Genomic DNA, 13,240 nt, shown 5'->3' with positions numbered 1-13,240 from the left:
TTGTGAGTTTTGGTATGAGTTCTATAGGACCAAAAATAACCAAATAAGTAATTAAAAAACGCCTGATTAGGAGCGACATGCATGCTGATCAACCGGTTTAATAAATGAGAGTGTTTCCCTAAAACCGCACAAAACAGGTTTGGGAAACAGGTCCAGCCAAAATTGGGCACAGGAGAGAGGGGGGCCGGTGATCTAGTGCCTTGAGCTTTTAAAGGAAAAATAGGAGTCAAGCCAGAGCAATAGAGGGAGCTGCAATAAAAAAAACGAGTTTACAGTAAATAATACGTACCATTGCGCTATCAGCTGTGTGAATTTGTGTGGGTATAAGTGGGTGCGAGAAAATAATTATGTGCTTGTATAGGTGCGTCGGTGTGCGAGCAGTTCAGATAATGTTGAAAAAACGTCGATGTGGATTATTTATTTATTTATTTTTCAGATATGATGAGCAGAAAAGCGAATTGAAAGGAAAACAAGAAATCATCGGCTTCCGTCTACAAGAGATATGAGAGGGAGGGAGAGTGAGCGACTGAAAAAAACTGACTGCCTCCTGCTTGCGATGGATAGTAAAAAAGACTGATGGTCTTGTTGTCAAACGTGGCCATGCATGCATGGCAGTTTCCTTATTGTATTGTTTCTTTCCTAAACAAGAACATAAAAGTGGTACCTGCTTGCATTATAAACACGCTTACAATGCCAACTCAAAGAGAGAGAAATGTCTTGGCGACCGCGTGTCTTTCTACCTTTCACACAAAGCCGCGCTTTGCATGTCGTCACCCCACACGCTAATCTCCGGGTTTTTTGTGTTTTGATTCAAATTTAATAGCCAGGGGGTGGTTATGAACACACAGCCATGCTTTGGCGTGTTATTCCCATCCCAGAAAAGTGGAATCAGAAAGGGAAAGGCGGGGAGGGAAGGGAGGGGTTGCGAATCTGCATTTGCCCGCGAAGTATGCCCGCCCGGGTGTTGGCTCACTGCCTTAATGTTTCAACTCAAAGAACGCAAATGTCATCACAAAGACAAAGACAAAGGCATGTTACTGTTTTTAAACAATTGCATTTTCTTCCAAAAGGAGAAGTAACATTGTGTGCGGCCTCGCACCCTTTTGCCACTAGAATTGTGGCAAAAATATAGGCTATGTTGCTTGCCCAGAGTTGCCAGACAAGTCAAAAAATACTAAGCTGAGGACAATGTGTTTCTTGTCAATCCGAACTGGTCCCAACTATAGACGGTTCCGCATCCAAATCGGCTTCACTGAAGCTGCATTCGCATAGTTTGGCCGCACCGATGCGCATTCTCTTTTTTTCCTTCGATTTTTCGATTTTTCATTTTTAGTCCCTTTGTGTGAAGAAATACGGGCTTTTTTTATCCCCAGATTCGACCACCCTTTCTGCTCTCTTCCTGAAAATATAGTGCAAAACCCGTCCCTTTTTATTCTTTCGCGTTTTTATTTTTATATTACTAATTCTTATTTTGGCCCTCTTTGCACACAACATACGGCTCTCTTTTTCTCTATCTCTCTTTTTCATTATTACGTGCCAGCCAATACCGCATTTCCTTCTTTTTCACTGTACAACATTCAACAACTCACACATCCATGAACTTCCAAGGCCTCGAATTCGACGGTGTGCCCACCGACCCGGACAATGTCTCGGACGATAACGAGTCCGTGTCGTCCTTGGTCGACGAAGATGTCGACTTTAGCTACGTATACGCGCTGTTCCACTTTCCACAAATGGTTGACGGCCAAGTGACCGTCGACGAGGGTGAGAAGCTGACGCTGCTCGATGACTCAAACTCGTACTGGTGGCTAGTGCAGAACCTGCGCGACAACCAAATGGGCTATATTCCGGCAGACAACATTGAATCAGCGTTTGGAAAGCTGGCCCGCGTCAACCGCAGAAAGAACATCAAGCTATGCAAGCCCGACCCCGAGCACATAGTTCTCAGCCGCATACCCACAGTGCCCAATGCAGAGGCGCGCCGGGTCAAGTTCAACGATAAGCTTGTCACCCAGGTATTTATTAACAACACGGACTCTGATGACGACGAGGAAGAGGAAGACGACTACTATGACGATTACGAAGACGATGAGGAGGAGGACGAGATTGAGGACGAGATTGAAGACGATGACCGGCGCGTCGTGCCCTCCCAGGTCGAGATTGACCATGACGAAGCTGAATTGGACGACGACAGTGGTGATTATAGCTACTACTATAGCTCCAATGCCGGAAACTCTGGAGGCTATGGCTCACAAGACGCACCAGAGGCGGCCAAAGCATCTGCATCCACTGCTAACGACCCTGTGCAGGCGAGCGGCAGCATGGCCGGCCGCCGCATCAGCCTTGCCCCCAACCACATGGGCCAGATCTCTGGCGAGCACTTGGACGACTCTGACCTTGACCTTGATGACGATGAAGTCAGCGAAATTGAGAGCCGCCCTGTTCACAGCAGCATCTATTCGGCCTCAGACACAGCCCATTCAGCGCCGACTGCCGCTGGCGTCAGCCTCGATATCCGGCCCTCGTCGATGGCCGATAGCATGTATTCTGGACACCGTGATAGTTCAATGTACTCGCACGTGGGTCCGAGCAATCCAAACTACTACCCATCCAACGACGCATCTGACGATGGCGACTCGCTGTCGGGTGCTTTGAACCGGATGAACGCTTCGCACGAGTCTGTAGAGGCCGGAAATTACTCCGTGCGCATCGTCCACAATGATACGTTCGGCAGCTCCGAGGCCATCGTCACAATTTTCTTTGACGAATTGTTTGGCGAGGTTCTGCACCGCGCATTAGTGGTGTTTGGCCTGACGCAAGCAATGAGTGAGAGCCTCGCAATTTATGCGCGGATTCAGCAGCGCGAGCTGGTTGCCCTCACCGCGGACATGCAAGTTGCCTCTTTATTCGACAGCCTGCGCAAGCAAAACTCTGCTTGGCTGCCCGAATATGGAAGCGTCAATCCCAACGTGTGCACATTTGTTTTGGCGAACAGGTCGGCGCCGCGGTCCCAGCTGCTTCCGGAGAGCGTCAATGCCGAGGACGACCCGTACATGAGTTTGGAAACTGGGCCGCACAATGTCTTACGGACATCTATCTCCGCATCTGCCGACGAGGGAATATCCTCATTTGGGCCATCCGCCGGCCAGTCGAACTATGTGCCGACCGACCCGGCGGCAGCTCAAAACCCCGGTGGCACCGCAAATGGCTCAGCCAAGCGGGCAACCAAGCTCAAGGCACTGTCCGCATCCTACTCATCTCGTGAGCAGGCACCTAACGAGTCTGGTGACGAGCAGCCCCTTGTAGAAGCCAGCAGCAGCAGCAGCGCTGGTGACCTTTCCGATTCCAATGCTGATGCTGATGCCGATGCCGATGCCGGCGACTTGCTGCCCGACTCTCGCAAGGTGGTACAGGGCTTGCTTCGCAACATCCAGCCACCAAAATCGCGTCCATCAGACACCGCAGTCAACAGGGCCAAGCGCAACACAGTGCAGATATCAGCGCACGGCTCGGTGGTTGACAACGACTACCAGGTGTCGAGGGCCCCCTCGCAAACGCGCAGCGCTCTTTTGCGCTCGGCAAGCACTCGTGATTACGTCGAGACCGACTCTGGCCAGCATCCGGCCGATGAGCTTCGCCAGCCGCTCGCTACCTCCAGCGATGTGCTCATGCGCACTACCCCGACCGAGCCCGTCATTGCTACCAACCTCCTCACGCAAGGGCTGGGCCACAGCGCATCCACTTTGCGCCCATCATCAGACACCTTTGCGGGCGAGGGCAACACATCAGATGCTGCTGAAAATGACAGCCAGGAGAGGAGCGTGACTGCCGAGGCCGAAGGAGAAGAGCCATTGTCACCAACCAGCTCCTCAGACACTGCATCCATCCACCACAATGAGGCCGACGACCGAGGCTCGGTGGCTGCTGGCAGCACTGCAGCTGCTGCTGCTGTCGCTGGCGGCGCGGCTGCCTCAGTGTTCAGTAGTGCCGTGCTGCATCGCTCGCTCAAGACTCTAGCAGCCGCGACTCGGTGCTATCTCGTGCGAGCATTGTGTCGAATTCCACCAGCATTTTGAACGCTAACCGCCTTTCCATAGTGTCGCTTGCCAATGATGAGCTGTCACTTGACGACTGGCTGGTAATTCTGCGCGGCTGGAACGACATGCATGACATCAGCGCGACCACAACCTCATTCTACCAGTCTTTCCTCAAGGACATGCAGGGTCTCGGCGTGACCGCCCCAATTCAGCAAACGGCTGCTGCTGCAGCCGCCCAAAGCGATGCCTACGACTATATTCAGCGCCATGTGACCGAGTTACAACTGGCAAACAGCGACACGCAGGCGGCAATCGATGATATCCTCGGTGTCTCTCAAGGTGTTGGTCGCCGTCTAGATTCGTTAGAATGCGAGCTGGACGACATTGCTCGGGTGCTTGTCCATGCAAACTAAAAAAAGCTATTATGTGTGTTTTTTTCTTTCTACACCTGCTTTGCGTTTATGAAGCCCGCTCAGTGACAACGGGCCATCGTATTTTTATTCACTTTTTCTCACTGACTTAACCTTGTCCTACGCCACCCCCCCCTCTATCCTCATCCCTCTTTTTTCCACAATATTTTTTCATTTATCGCCATTTTGTAAGCGTTTTTATTGTTGTCCAATTTCTATATTTCTTATCTCGACTTTGTTTTTCTTTCTCTTACCCCATGTATTGTTTGGCAAATATCACTTGTATCGAATAATATAGTATTGTTGGTGCTTGAATAGATGTAATATGATGATGGCAATTTACGATTGACAACAATATTCGAATAGTAAGAATGTGTTATAATGGTCGCCGGATTATTTGTCTTTCGAGTGGCAGTTGCAATGTATAAAAACAACTTTGCTCTGCTTTGTCTCTGTATCAATTTTTTTCTCAGTATTTATTTCTTACAACAACCAGCACTAATGGCCCGAGTCTGGAACACGTATTACTATCCTATTTACATTCAGTGCTTCATTCCGGAGCTAGAATTCAAGACCAAATGGGAAAAAGTAGATGTTTTGCACGATTTCAATTTGCCCTCGTATGTTTACCACACGGACTGCTATTTGCTAATTATGTGCAAACAAGGCTTGACTATAGCCACAATCAGCGAGCCAGATGCGGAAATACATGTGTTAATAAACAAGGACGGATCATTAGAAACCAGAATTATAAACATGGACCACGTTGGCGGCACGTTCAACTTTTCGTGCAGAGTTGCCCAAACTACACTTTTGTATTGTGACTGCGATTTGAGCGAGCTGTCTCTTATAGCCTACTCATTGTCGGCAGCGTTGGAGTACAATTGAACATTTTCTATTATGCTTTTTTAAACTTGAAAATAAATATGCAAAATCAATATACATATTCCAATTGAGATTATTTGTCAATTGTTTATAGTTTTACGAATTGGCTTTTTTTGCACGCAATATAACGTGCATTTTTAAATGTAGGAAATTTAGATTTGGTATCAATAATGATAACGATAAAAGTAACTGATTAATCAATACGTATAATACTATCATAATTATCGACACAAAATACGACTACTTACAAGTAGAAATCAAGCTAATGCCAATGCGAATGCAAATATTTAAATGACAATTGGAAACATCGTGTAGACGGCCCCAAATTAACATTGTTTTTACCATCGATAATAGCTTAAAAATACATACATGTGTGCATATATTTATTACTTTTTATTTACTTGAAAGTGATTTTATTACCAACTCGCTTTGCTTCGTATACTTTCTGAGCCGCTAGCAGTTTGCAACATGTTAAAATGTTCAATGCTAAAAAACTGAAAATTCAACCAAAATCATTGTTGGAGTAAAATAAAAGAATGAGTTGTAATAAATGGAAATTGAAAAAGGAAACGAATATTGTAAAAAAAGTCAAACATGTCTATTTTGATGGCTCGGCAAGTCCAACCAGCGGCGGGATCTGCCCATACCACTCAATCGGAAATCCCTCAAGGCCTTCCTTGACATTTGCCGGCAGCTCCTCCCAGTCTGCTGTATTGGCCTTGGGGAACAGAATCCGCTTAACACCCGAGCGACGCGCTGCAATGGTCTTCTCCTTCAGACCGCCAATCTTCAGCACGCGGCCGGTAAGTGTGAGCTCGCCGGTCATTGCAACGTCAGGGTGAATGGGCTTGTTCAAAGCCAGCGACAGAAGTGCTGTAGTCATGGTGACACCGGCACTCGGACCATCCTTAGGCGTCGCGCCCTCGGAACGTGCAAGTGGATGATGTTCTTGCTGAAGAACTTATTCTCTGGGTGCTGGCGGTTCATCAGTGAGCGCACGTACGTGTATGCCAGAACCGACGACTCCTTCATGACGTCGCCGAGCTGGCCAGTCGTATGCAGGCGCCCGTGCTGCCCACTGTCGCCGCTGACATCGTTGTTATCGCTGGAGATCGTGGCTTCGACCACCGATTCAATGTACAGCGCAGATCCGCCGAGGCTGGTCCACGCCAGGCCCATCACCACGCCTGGCGGCGTGTTGTCGTACATACGGTCGGACTCAAACACTGGCGGGCCCACGTACTCTTTCAGCGTATCAACGGTGATTTCCAGTGAGTAGGACTCGGGAATGATCATCCGCTGCGGCAGGGCTGCCGGTGCCTTCTCCTTCTTGTCGGCAACCTCAGGTGTCTTTTCGCCAGGCTGGTCAAGCACATCAGCGATTGTGGTCGGGGCAGGGGCAGAGTCGGCTTTCTCCTCTGTCTTAGTATCGGCAGCAGCTTCCGGGGCGGCATCTGACTTTGCATCGACCAGCTGAGGCGCATCCACGGCGACCCCACTCTCGACGACTTTGAGTGCTGCCTTGCGGTAGATCTTCTCGATGTGCTTTTTAAGGTTGCGCACTCCGCTCTCGCGGCAATAGTTGCGCACCAGGGCATCGACGGCCTCGTCAGATAGCACAACCGACGAGCCTTCCAGACCGGCAGCCTCCTTGGCCTGGGGAGCCAAATACTTTTGCGCGATCGAAAGCTTCTCGTCAGCCAGGTAGCCGCTCAGGCGAATTATTTCCATGCGATCAAGCAGCGGGCCGGGGATAGTGTCGGTGACGTTGGCTGTGCATACAAACAAGACCCGCGACAGGTCCACAGGGACATCCATGTAGTGGTCAAGGAATGCGTTGTTCTGCTCGGGGTCGAGCAACTCGAGCAGTGCCGACGCCGGATCGCCCTGATGGCCGCGGCCAAGCTTGTCGATCTCGTCAATCAGCAGCAGTGGGTTCTCGGTCTGCACGCGCTTGAGCGCCTGGACCACTTTTCCGGGCATTGCACCTACATACGTGCGGCGGTGACCCTTGATCTCAGCCACATCTGTCAGACCGCCCACACTGAAGCGGAAAAACTCCCGGCTCAGCGATCGCGCAATGCTCTTGCCGATCGATGTCTTGCCGACGCCAGGGGGCCCCACAAAGCACAGAATCTTGCCCTGCACAGCGCCTCGCAGCTTGCCGACGGCGATAAACTCGAGAATTCGCTGCTTGACATCCTCCAAGCCATAGTGGTCCTCGTCTAGGACCACCTTTGCCCGCTTAAGGTCGTAGTCCTCGACCGAATACTTGCCCCATGGAATCTGCGTCAGCCAGTCCAGATAGTTTCGCGTCACATTGAATTCGGACGCCGCGGGCTCCAGGTGAGCAAGCTTGCTAACCTCCTCGTCAAACACCTTTTTGACCTCGGTCGGCATCTGCAGAGCCTCAGCCTTGGCCTTAAACTGCTCGATGAGCTTGTCCTTGCCGTCGCTCTCGAGCCCCAGCTCGCGCTTGATGCCCTTCAGCTGCTCCATCAGATAAAAATCGCGCTGCCTCTTGGAGATCTTGGCCTCAACGTCTTTGCTAATCTTGTTTTGGAGCTGCGCGTTCATCAGCTCTTTCTTGAGCACCACGAGTGCCTTCTCCAGACGAGTTGCAACGTTCAGGTCGCTGAGGATATCCTGCAGCTCCTCAGAGCTCCCGCCCGACAGGGCGGCCGCAAAGTCAGCCAGCTTGGACGGGTTCTCGAATACAGCCTTTGACACCTGTGCGCTGGCAAAGTGGTGGATCTGCTCGCGGAACATGGGGTTCATTGTGGTAATTTCGCGTAAAACTGAGACAATCTCGGACATGGTGGCACTGATTGTCGCGTCCTTGGCGTCGTACGGCTCGTCCTCGACGTTCTCAACCTCGATGGCTGTAAAGTCGTAGTCGCTCTTAATGGAATTGAGCACCTTGCTGGCATCAATAGCCTCGGTGCCGCTGGGTCCAGTCACGCTTTTGGACTTGGGGGCCTCCAACAGGCTGTCTACATCGGTCTCCGTCGCAGCCCTGGCCGCGGGGTCAGCGTTGCCCAAGATACGCTTCATACGGACGCGGCGCCAGGGGTAGAGCGCAACTGTGAGGTGCTTGTCCTCGGGGTTGGGCGACACATAAATAGACATGATGCGCGAAAACACGCCGATCTCGTGCACCTCGCTGGTCTTTTTGATCGCGTCAACATCCTTCTCGTCGTCCTTGAGCATAAATGTGGCCACATAGGGCTCGCCACGATCGACCAGCTCCCTTAGCGCGCCAATAACCTGCGGGTCCTGCACCTGGATCGACTTGTACAGCGAGGGAAACAGTGGCCGCCTAGTTATCGGGAGCATCATGACGTTTGGGTAGTTGTCAGGGATGAACGACTGCTGACCCTGCGCGTAATCAGCCACGCCGACGGCACGCTTCAACTGCGTCAGAGGATCACGCTGCACCTGGGCGCCGCTGGCGTCGCCACCATTGTCTGCTGCAGCCTTCTCGTTTTCAGATCGCCGCGGGGCCCGCCGACGCCGGCTGCCCTTCTCATCAGCCTCGTCGGCAACCTTTTTGTCCGCATCGTTCTTTTTTTGTTCCTTCTTTGGCGTGTCGCCACTTTCGGGATCGTCGTTATCGTCAGACTTGCCGCCCTTCTTTTTCTGCGAAGCCACAGAACTCTGGAACCACCTTCTGGCACCTGTAGCCGGAAGTGCGCTTGACGACACAAGCACATGTCGCTGCTGCTGGTCTAGCAAAAGAAACTTTGTTCCCAAAACCTGGCTCCCACCCACCACTTTGCTGAGTGCAATGCTGTAGGACCTAGTGCTCACCTTAGACGTAGCTGTGACAGGCACTAGTGTGCTGATTCTGGCGCCCCTCCGGCCAGCCGTGCGTACGTTTTCAAAACAGATTCGGCTGTAAATTTGAGACATTCTTTAAAAAATAAAGGACTGACAGCGGCTGAACTAGAACAAGCGTTTGACTGCGTCTTGGCTCGACCCTCGCAATTTATAAAAGTAGAAAAGGATAGAAAAGGGTAGAAAAAAGTAGAGCGATATACTGAATTTTAAATATAATTATAAAAAATGGAATTAAGCAGTTTAAAGTGCAAATAAAATAAGGGTTTTTATTTTGTTACAGTGAAGTGTAAAATGAGCCTTATCGACTTGCCAGGATGGCCCAGATTGCATCATCGGCTGCAGGCATGCGCTTTCAGCTTATCGTCATGGACCAACTGAACAGGCAAAAGGTGATTGGTATCGGGTGATTAAATATTTTGGTAATCGGAAAACTGATCGTTAAAGTTTGGGTAGTACGGTGACTGGGTTGATGATGCGGCCTTCCATCCCAGCGTTCACGTCGACTACATGCCCAGTGATATTGCCCGCAGCGCGCTCGCTGGCCAGGAACAGAATGCAGCGGGCGACGTCCTCGGGCTCCGAAATCTTGTTCAGTGGCGACGTCGCAAAGGCCCGCTCAACCACCTGCTTGTTCGCCAGCGTTGGCTCAGCCATGGGCGTGCGAATCCATCCGGGCGCCACAGTATTGACGCGACCGCGAGGGCAGAACTGGACAATCTCGTTCTTCAGGCTCAGCGTCAACCCACCCATCATCGCTGACTTTGTCACCGCGTAGTCGGCGTGGTACCACTCGCCGAACTTGCCTGCTGTCGAGCCAATCATCACCACAGCCACATTGTCCTGCACCCGGTAGTGAACCAGCTGCTGCATAAATGAGCGGATCGCCAGGAAGCTTCCCGTCAGGTTGACGCTTAGTGTGTGGCCCCAGTGTTCCAGGCTCATATCCTTGAGCAGGATGTCCTTGGCCGGCCAGATCCCATGGTTGACGATCAGCACTTGCACGGGGCCCAGTGCAGAGTTTGCCTGCGCAAATGCCCGTTCGATCTCAGCCTCGTCGTCAATGCGCGCCTGAACCATGCATGTGGTGCTTGGGTATTCGGCTACCAGGGGTGCGAGTGTAGTGCTGGTGGTGTTGTAGTGTAGAGTTACCTTGGCGCCCTGCTCCAGGAATGCGCGCGAAGTTGCGAGACCCACGCCGCCCGAGGCACCAGTCACAAACACATGAACCCCAGAAAGACCTAGAAAATCGGCAGTCATTGCGCCTACGTTTTTTGGAGTGATATTGAGAAACTGAAAAATGAGGGGTGTGTAAAAAAATATATTTAAACAAAAATAATTTAGAGAACCTTGGTTTTTGATTTGCAAGACACAATTTGGGACGCGCACAAGATACTCCCCTCGTTTCGGATGACTCACTGGGTCAAAAAGTACTTGATAGCCGCCAAAATCCTTTTTCGCGCAATGTCCACGCCAAAGTCGTTTCTGTTGGACGAAAAGTAAAAATCGGTGACATGCGACGCCTTGGGCATGGTGATGACGACGTTGCGATTTCCTTCGGAAATTTTCATGGCGATGCCTGGATCAGAAGCAACCGACAGCTCGCTCCACGGGTCCATCAGCCCGTTCACAAAAACCACGCGGGTAACATTAGGGAAAAGACCGCCGAATTTATTGTTGATACTAGTAGTATCTGGCTGGTTTGGAATATCATCTCCAAAGAACTCCCGGCATGGTCGGTTTTGCCATTCGGCAGTCATGTACTTGGACCGCAGGCGGCGGAGCGGTGCCCGCGGGGCCGACTGCCAGTACCCAAACTGCGTGCACGTCTGGTAAAACCACGAGCGACCATCCTGGTAGAGCATTGTGTTTTTGGCACCCGAGTTCGAGGTGTATGCGAACACTGGGTTGATTCCATTGTTTCTTATGTAGGCGGCAGTCATGTCCGCCAGGTTCTGCAGCGGGATGTTTTCTGGGTGCTTGAACCAGCTGCACAGCGTGGCGATGGAATCTGGGGCGTTGCTGCCCTTGGCTGGCGGCATGTAGTATTGCACTGTGTTGGACAGCTGATCGGTCAGCGCGCCGGCAAAGTCCGAGTTGTCACTGAGCGCTTCCAGGCCAAATGCTTGCTTCCATCTGTAGATCAGCAACTCGTTTTTGCTGTCCAAAATGGAATCCAGGGTGACAATCGCATCGGAGATGTTCTGGGCGCAGGGAAGTGCGCGCCCGACAACCTGATCATACTGGTAAAAGTCGGCAAGTGCGAGTATTGGCGCAGAGCTCGCATACGCTGCGTGGAACAACTCTGGGTATTTTTGCCTTAACCAAACGGCAATGTTGGCCGAATACGAGCCGCCAGTGGCCACCCACTTGGACTGCGGGCTAATGGTTACGCCAATAGTGTCCTTGACAAACTTTGGCGCGTTGCGCACAAAGTGTGCAATGTCCTCCAACGAGTTTTCAATTGTCAGGTATAACATGTTGGGCCCGGACATGTCGCTGACTGGATACGACGTGCCGTAGTACCGGTGCTCCATGATGATGAGCATGCCACCAGTTGCTTTTGCTAACATATAAGGCTGACCGCCGGTCAGATACGAGGGTAAAGCCGGGGTTTCTCCGCTATTAAACAGGTAGATTGGCCCTCCAGGAACGTATGAAGCTCTATTGATGTAGAAGCGCTGCTTGAACGTGGAGTTGTCACGCAGCCCAAAGTGGTCTACTTTCTGATCAAAGTAGTAATCTTGATAGATGCTCTGGCGAATATGGCCAGAGACCTGCTGCAAAGGCTCTGGCGACGACGCATCCGCCAGTACTGCTGACAGAGCTAAATCTTGGTTGTCCTCCGACATTCCATCGTTAGTGAGAAGGTATTCGGCCCACGCACGCTGCACCTGGGCCTGGCGCATGGCTAGAGGTTCGGCTTGGCAGAATATGCGCTTCGAAGTAATAAAAAAACACAGCGCTGCTAGCAGCAGGTGCGTTGGTCGCGACAGCATGCTCGGCAAATATCTTATTAATAATTTAAATTTTTAATATATATGTGAAAACGAGTGCAATTAGTACACCAAAATGTGCAAGATTAAAGTTAATTAAAATACTAAAAATAAAAAATAAAACGTTAAAAATAATGGATATTAAATTAATTTAGATATAGGCGTTCAAATATGAGTAAAGTCTGAAATTTTAGTAAACAATTCCATAATTTTTTGAATAATGTACAGAGTTTGAACATGGCAATTTATACATTTATTGTCCAAAAAACAAGCAACTTACAATAAAAAGTGCACTTCCAATGCCATATCAACTACAATTTTATTGTGGAAGCTTGCATATTTTCAATCAAGTAATCTGTGCTACACGCCTATAATTCTAAAATGTTATTTAGAAACTATGCAGTCATAAAGCACATGTGACATTAGCAAACAAAATAACATCAAGCAAAATGGCTGCTGATAATTATATACCCGCACTCAAAAAGAAATTATACGCTTTATTGCACTCGTGGTTTTTTTGCATTTACAATTAGTTTATAAAAAAACTTTTCTTCCGCAATAAATATATTACAAAATAGAGGCTAGTGCCCACGTGTAAATTTGCAAACTATCAAGTGTGTCAATAGACTATTTATTTCATACGCAAATGCATGTATGACAAATTATGAATGTGTATTTCGTTGATGAATGAATTTGGGCAGCTTACTATGAGACGATAGTGCGCGTTAAAACTGACTGCGCCTACCCATTAGCCGCACTGATCAACAAAATTACATTTGCTCTCGTGGTATAATCATTCGCTTTGTAATAATTGGTGGCGCACATTCTACATTCCGTTGGTCGCAAAAGAACAAAAGAACAAAAGTTAAAGACGCAGTGTTCACTGTTCAATGGAAAAAAGTAATAACTAAATAGCCAAATAAAGTAAGCATACTTGAAATGACATAAATGTTGAAAATTTATAATTGTTTTGAAAGAATATATACCCGAAATCGGAAAAACATAATGCCGACTCTGAATTTTTTATTTGCAATTTTGCACTTGGTGCGCTTTATGTACCAAGCAATTTGGGTGA

General features: G+C 49.6%; 3 protein-coding genes across 3 annotated transcripts; 1 reads left to right on the top strand and 2 right to left on the bottom strand.

Moving 5' to 3' along the window:
* Nucleotides 1-1,595: 1,595 nt before the first annotated feature.
* On the top strand, nucleotides 1,596-4,450 carry BX661DRAFT_195197 (uncharacterized protein; the record flags this gene model as incomplete). Its single annotated transcript, XM_051537922.1, has 2 exons — nucleotides 1,596-3,984; nucleotides 4,011-4,450. The coding sequence occupies 2 exons, from the start codon at nucleotides 1,596-1,598 to the stop codon at nucleotides 4,448-4,450; spliced, it is 2,829 nt and encodes a 942-aa protein (XP_051394959.1).
* Nucleotides 4,451-9,431: 4,981 nt separating this feature from the next.
* Nucleotides 9,432-10,468, bottom strand: BX661DRAFT_175089 (NAD dependent epimerase/dehydratase). The gene has a single exon (XM_051533991.1). It carries the CDS (start codon nucleotides 10,427-10,429, stop codon nucleotides 9,611-9,613), a length of 819 nt encoding a protein of 272 aa, XP_051394958.1. The 5' UTR covers nucleotides 10,430-10,468; the 3' UTR covers nucleotides 9,432-9,610.
* A 785-nt stretch (nucleotides 10,469-11,253) lies between these two features.
* Nucleotides 11,254-12,021, bottom strand: BX661DRAFT_139433 (serine carboxypeptidase S28-domain-containing protein; the record flags this gene model as incomplete). Its single annotated transcript, XM_051532798.1, has 1 exon — nucleotides 11,254-12,021. A coding segment is annotated over one exon (768 nt), but the record flags the coding sequence as incomplete, so codon positions are not given.
* Between the last annotated feature and the right edge of the window lie 1,219 nt (nucleotides 12,022-13,240).

Source organism: Kickxella alabastrina (assembly GCF_025024165.1).
Source record: "Kickxella alabastrina strain RSA 675 chromosome Unknown BX661scaffold_1, whole genome shotgun sequence".
NCBI classification, from domain to species: domain Eukaryota; kingdom Fungi; phylum Kickxellomycota; class Kickxellomycetes; order Kickxellales; family Kickxellaceae; genus Kickxella; species Kickxella alabastrina.
Note: the sequence above shows the minus strand (reverse complement) of the source record. Positions and strands in the feature narration are given on the sequence as shown.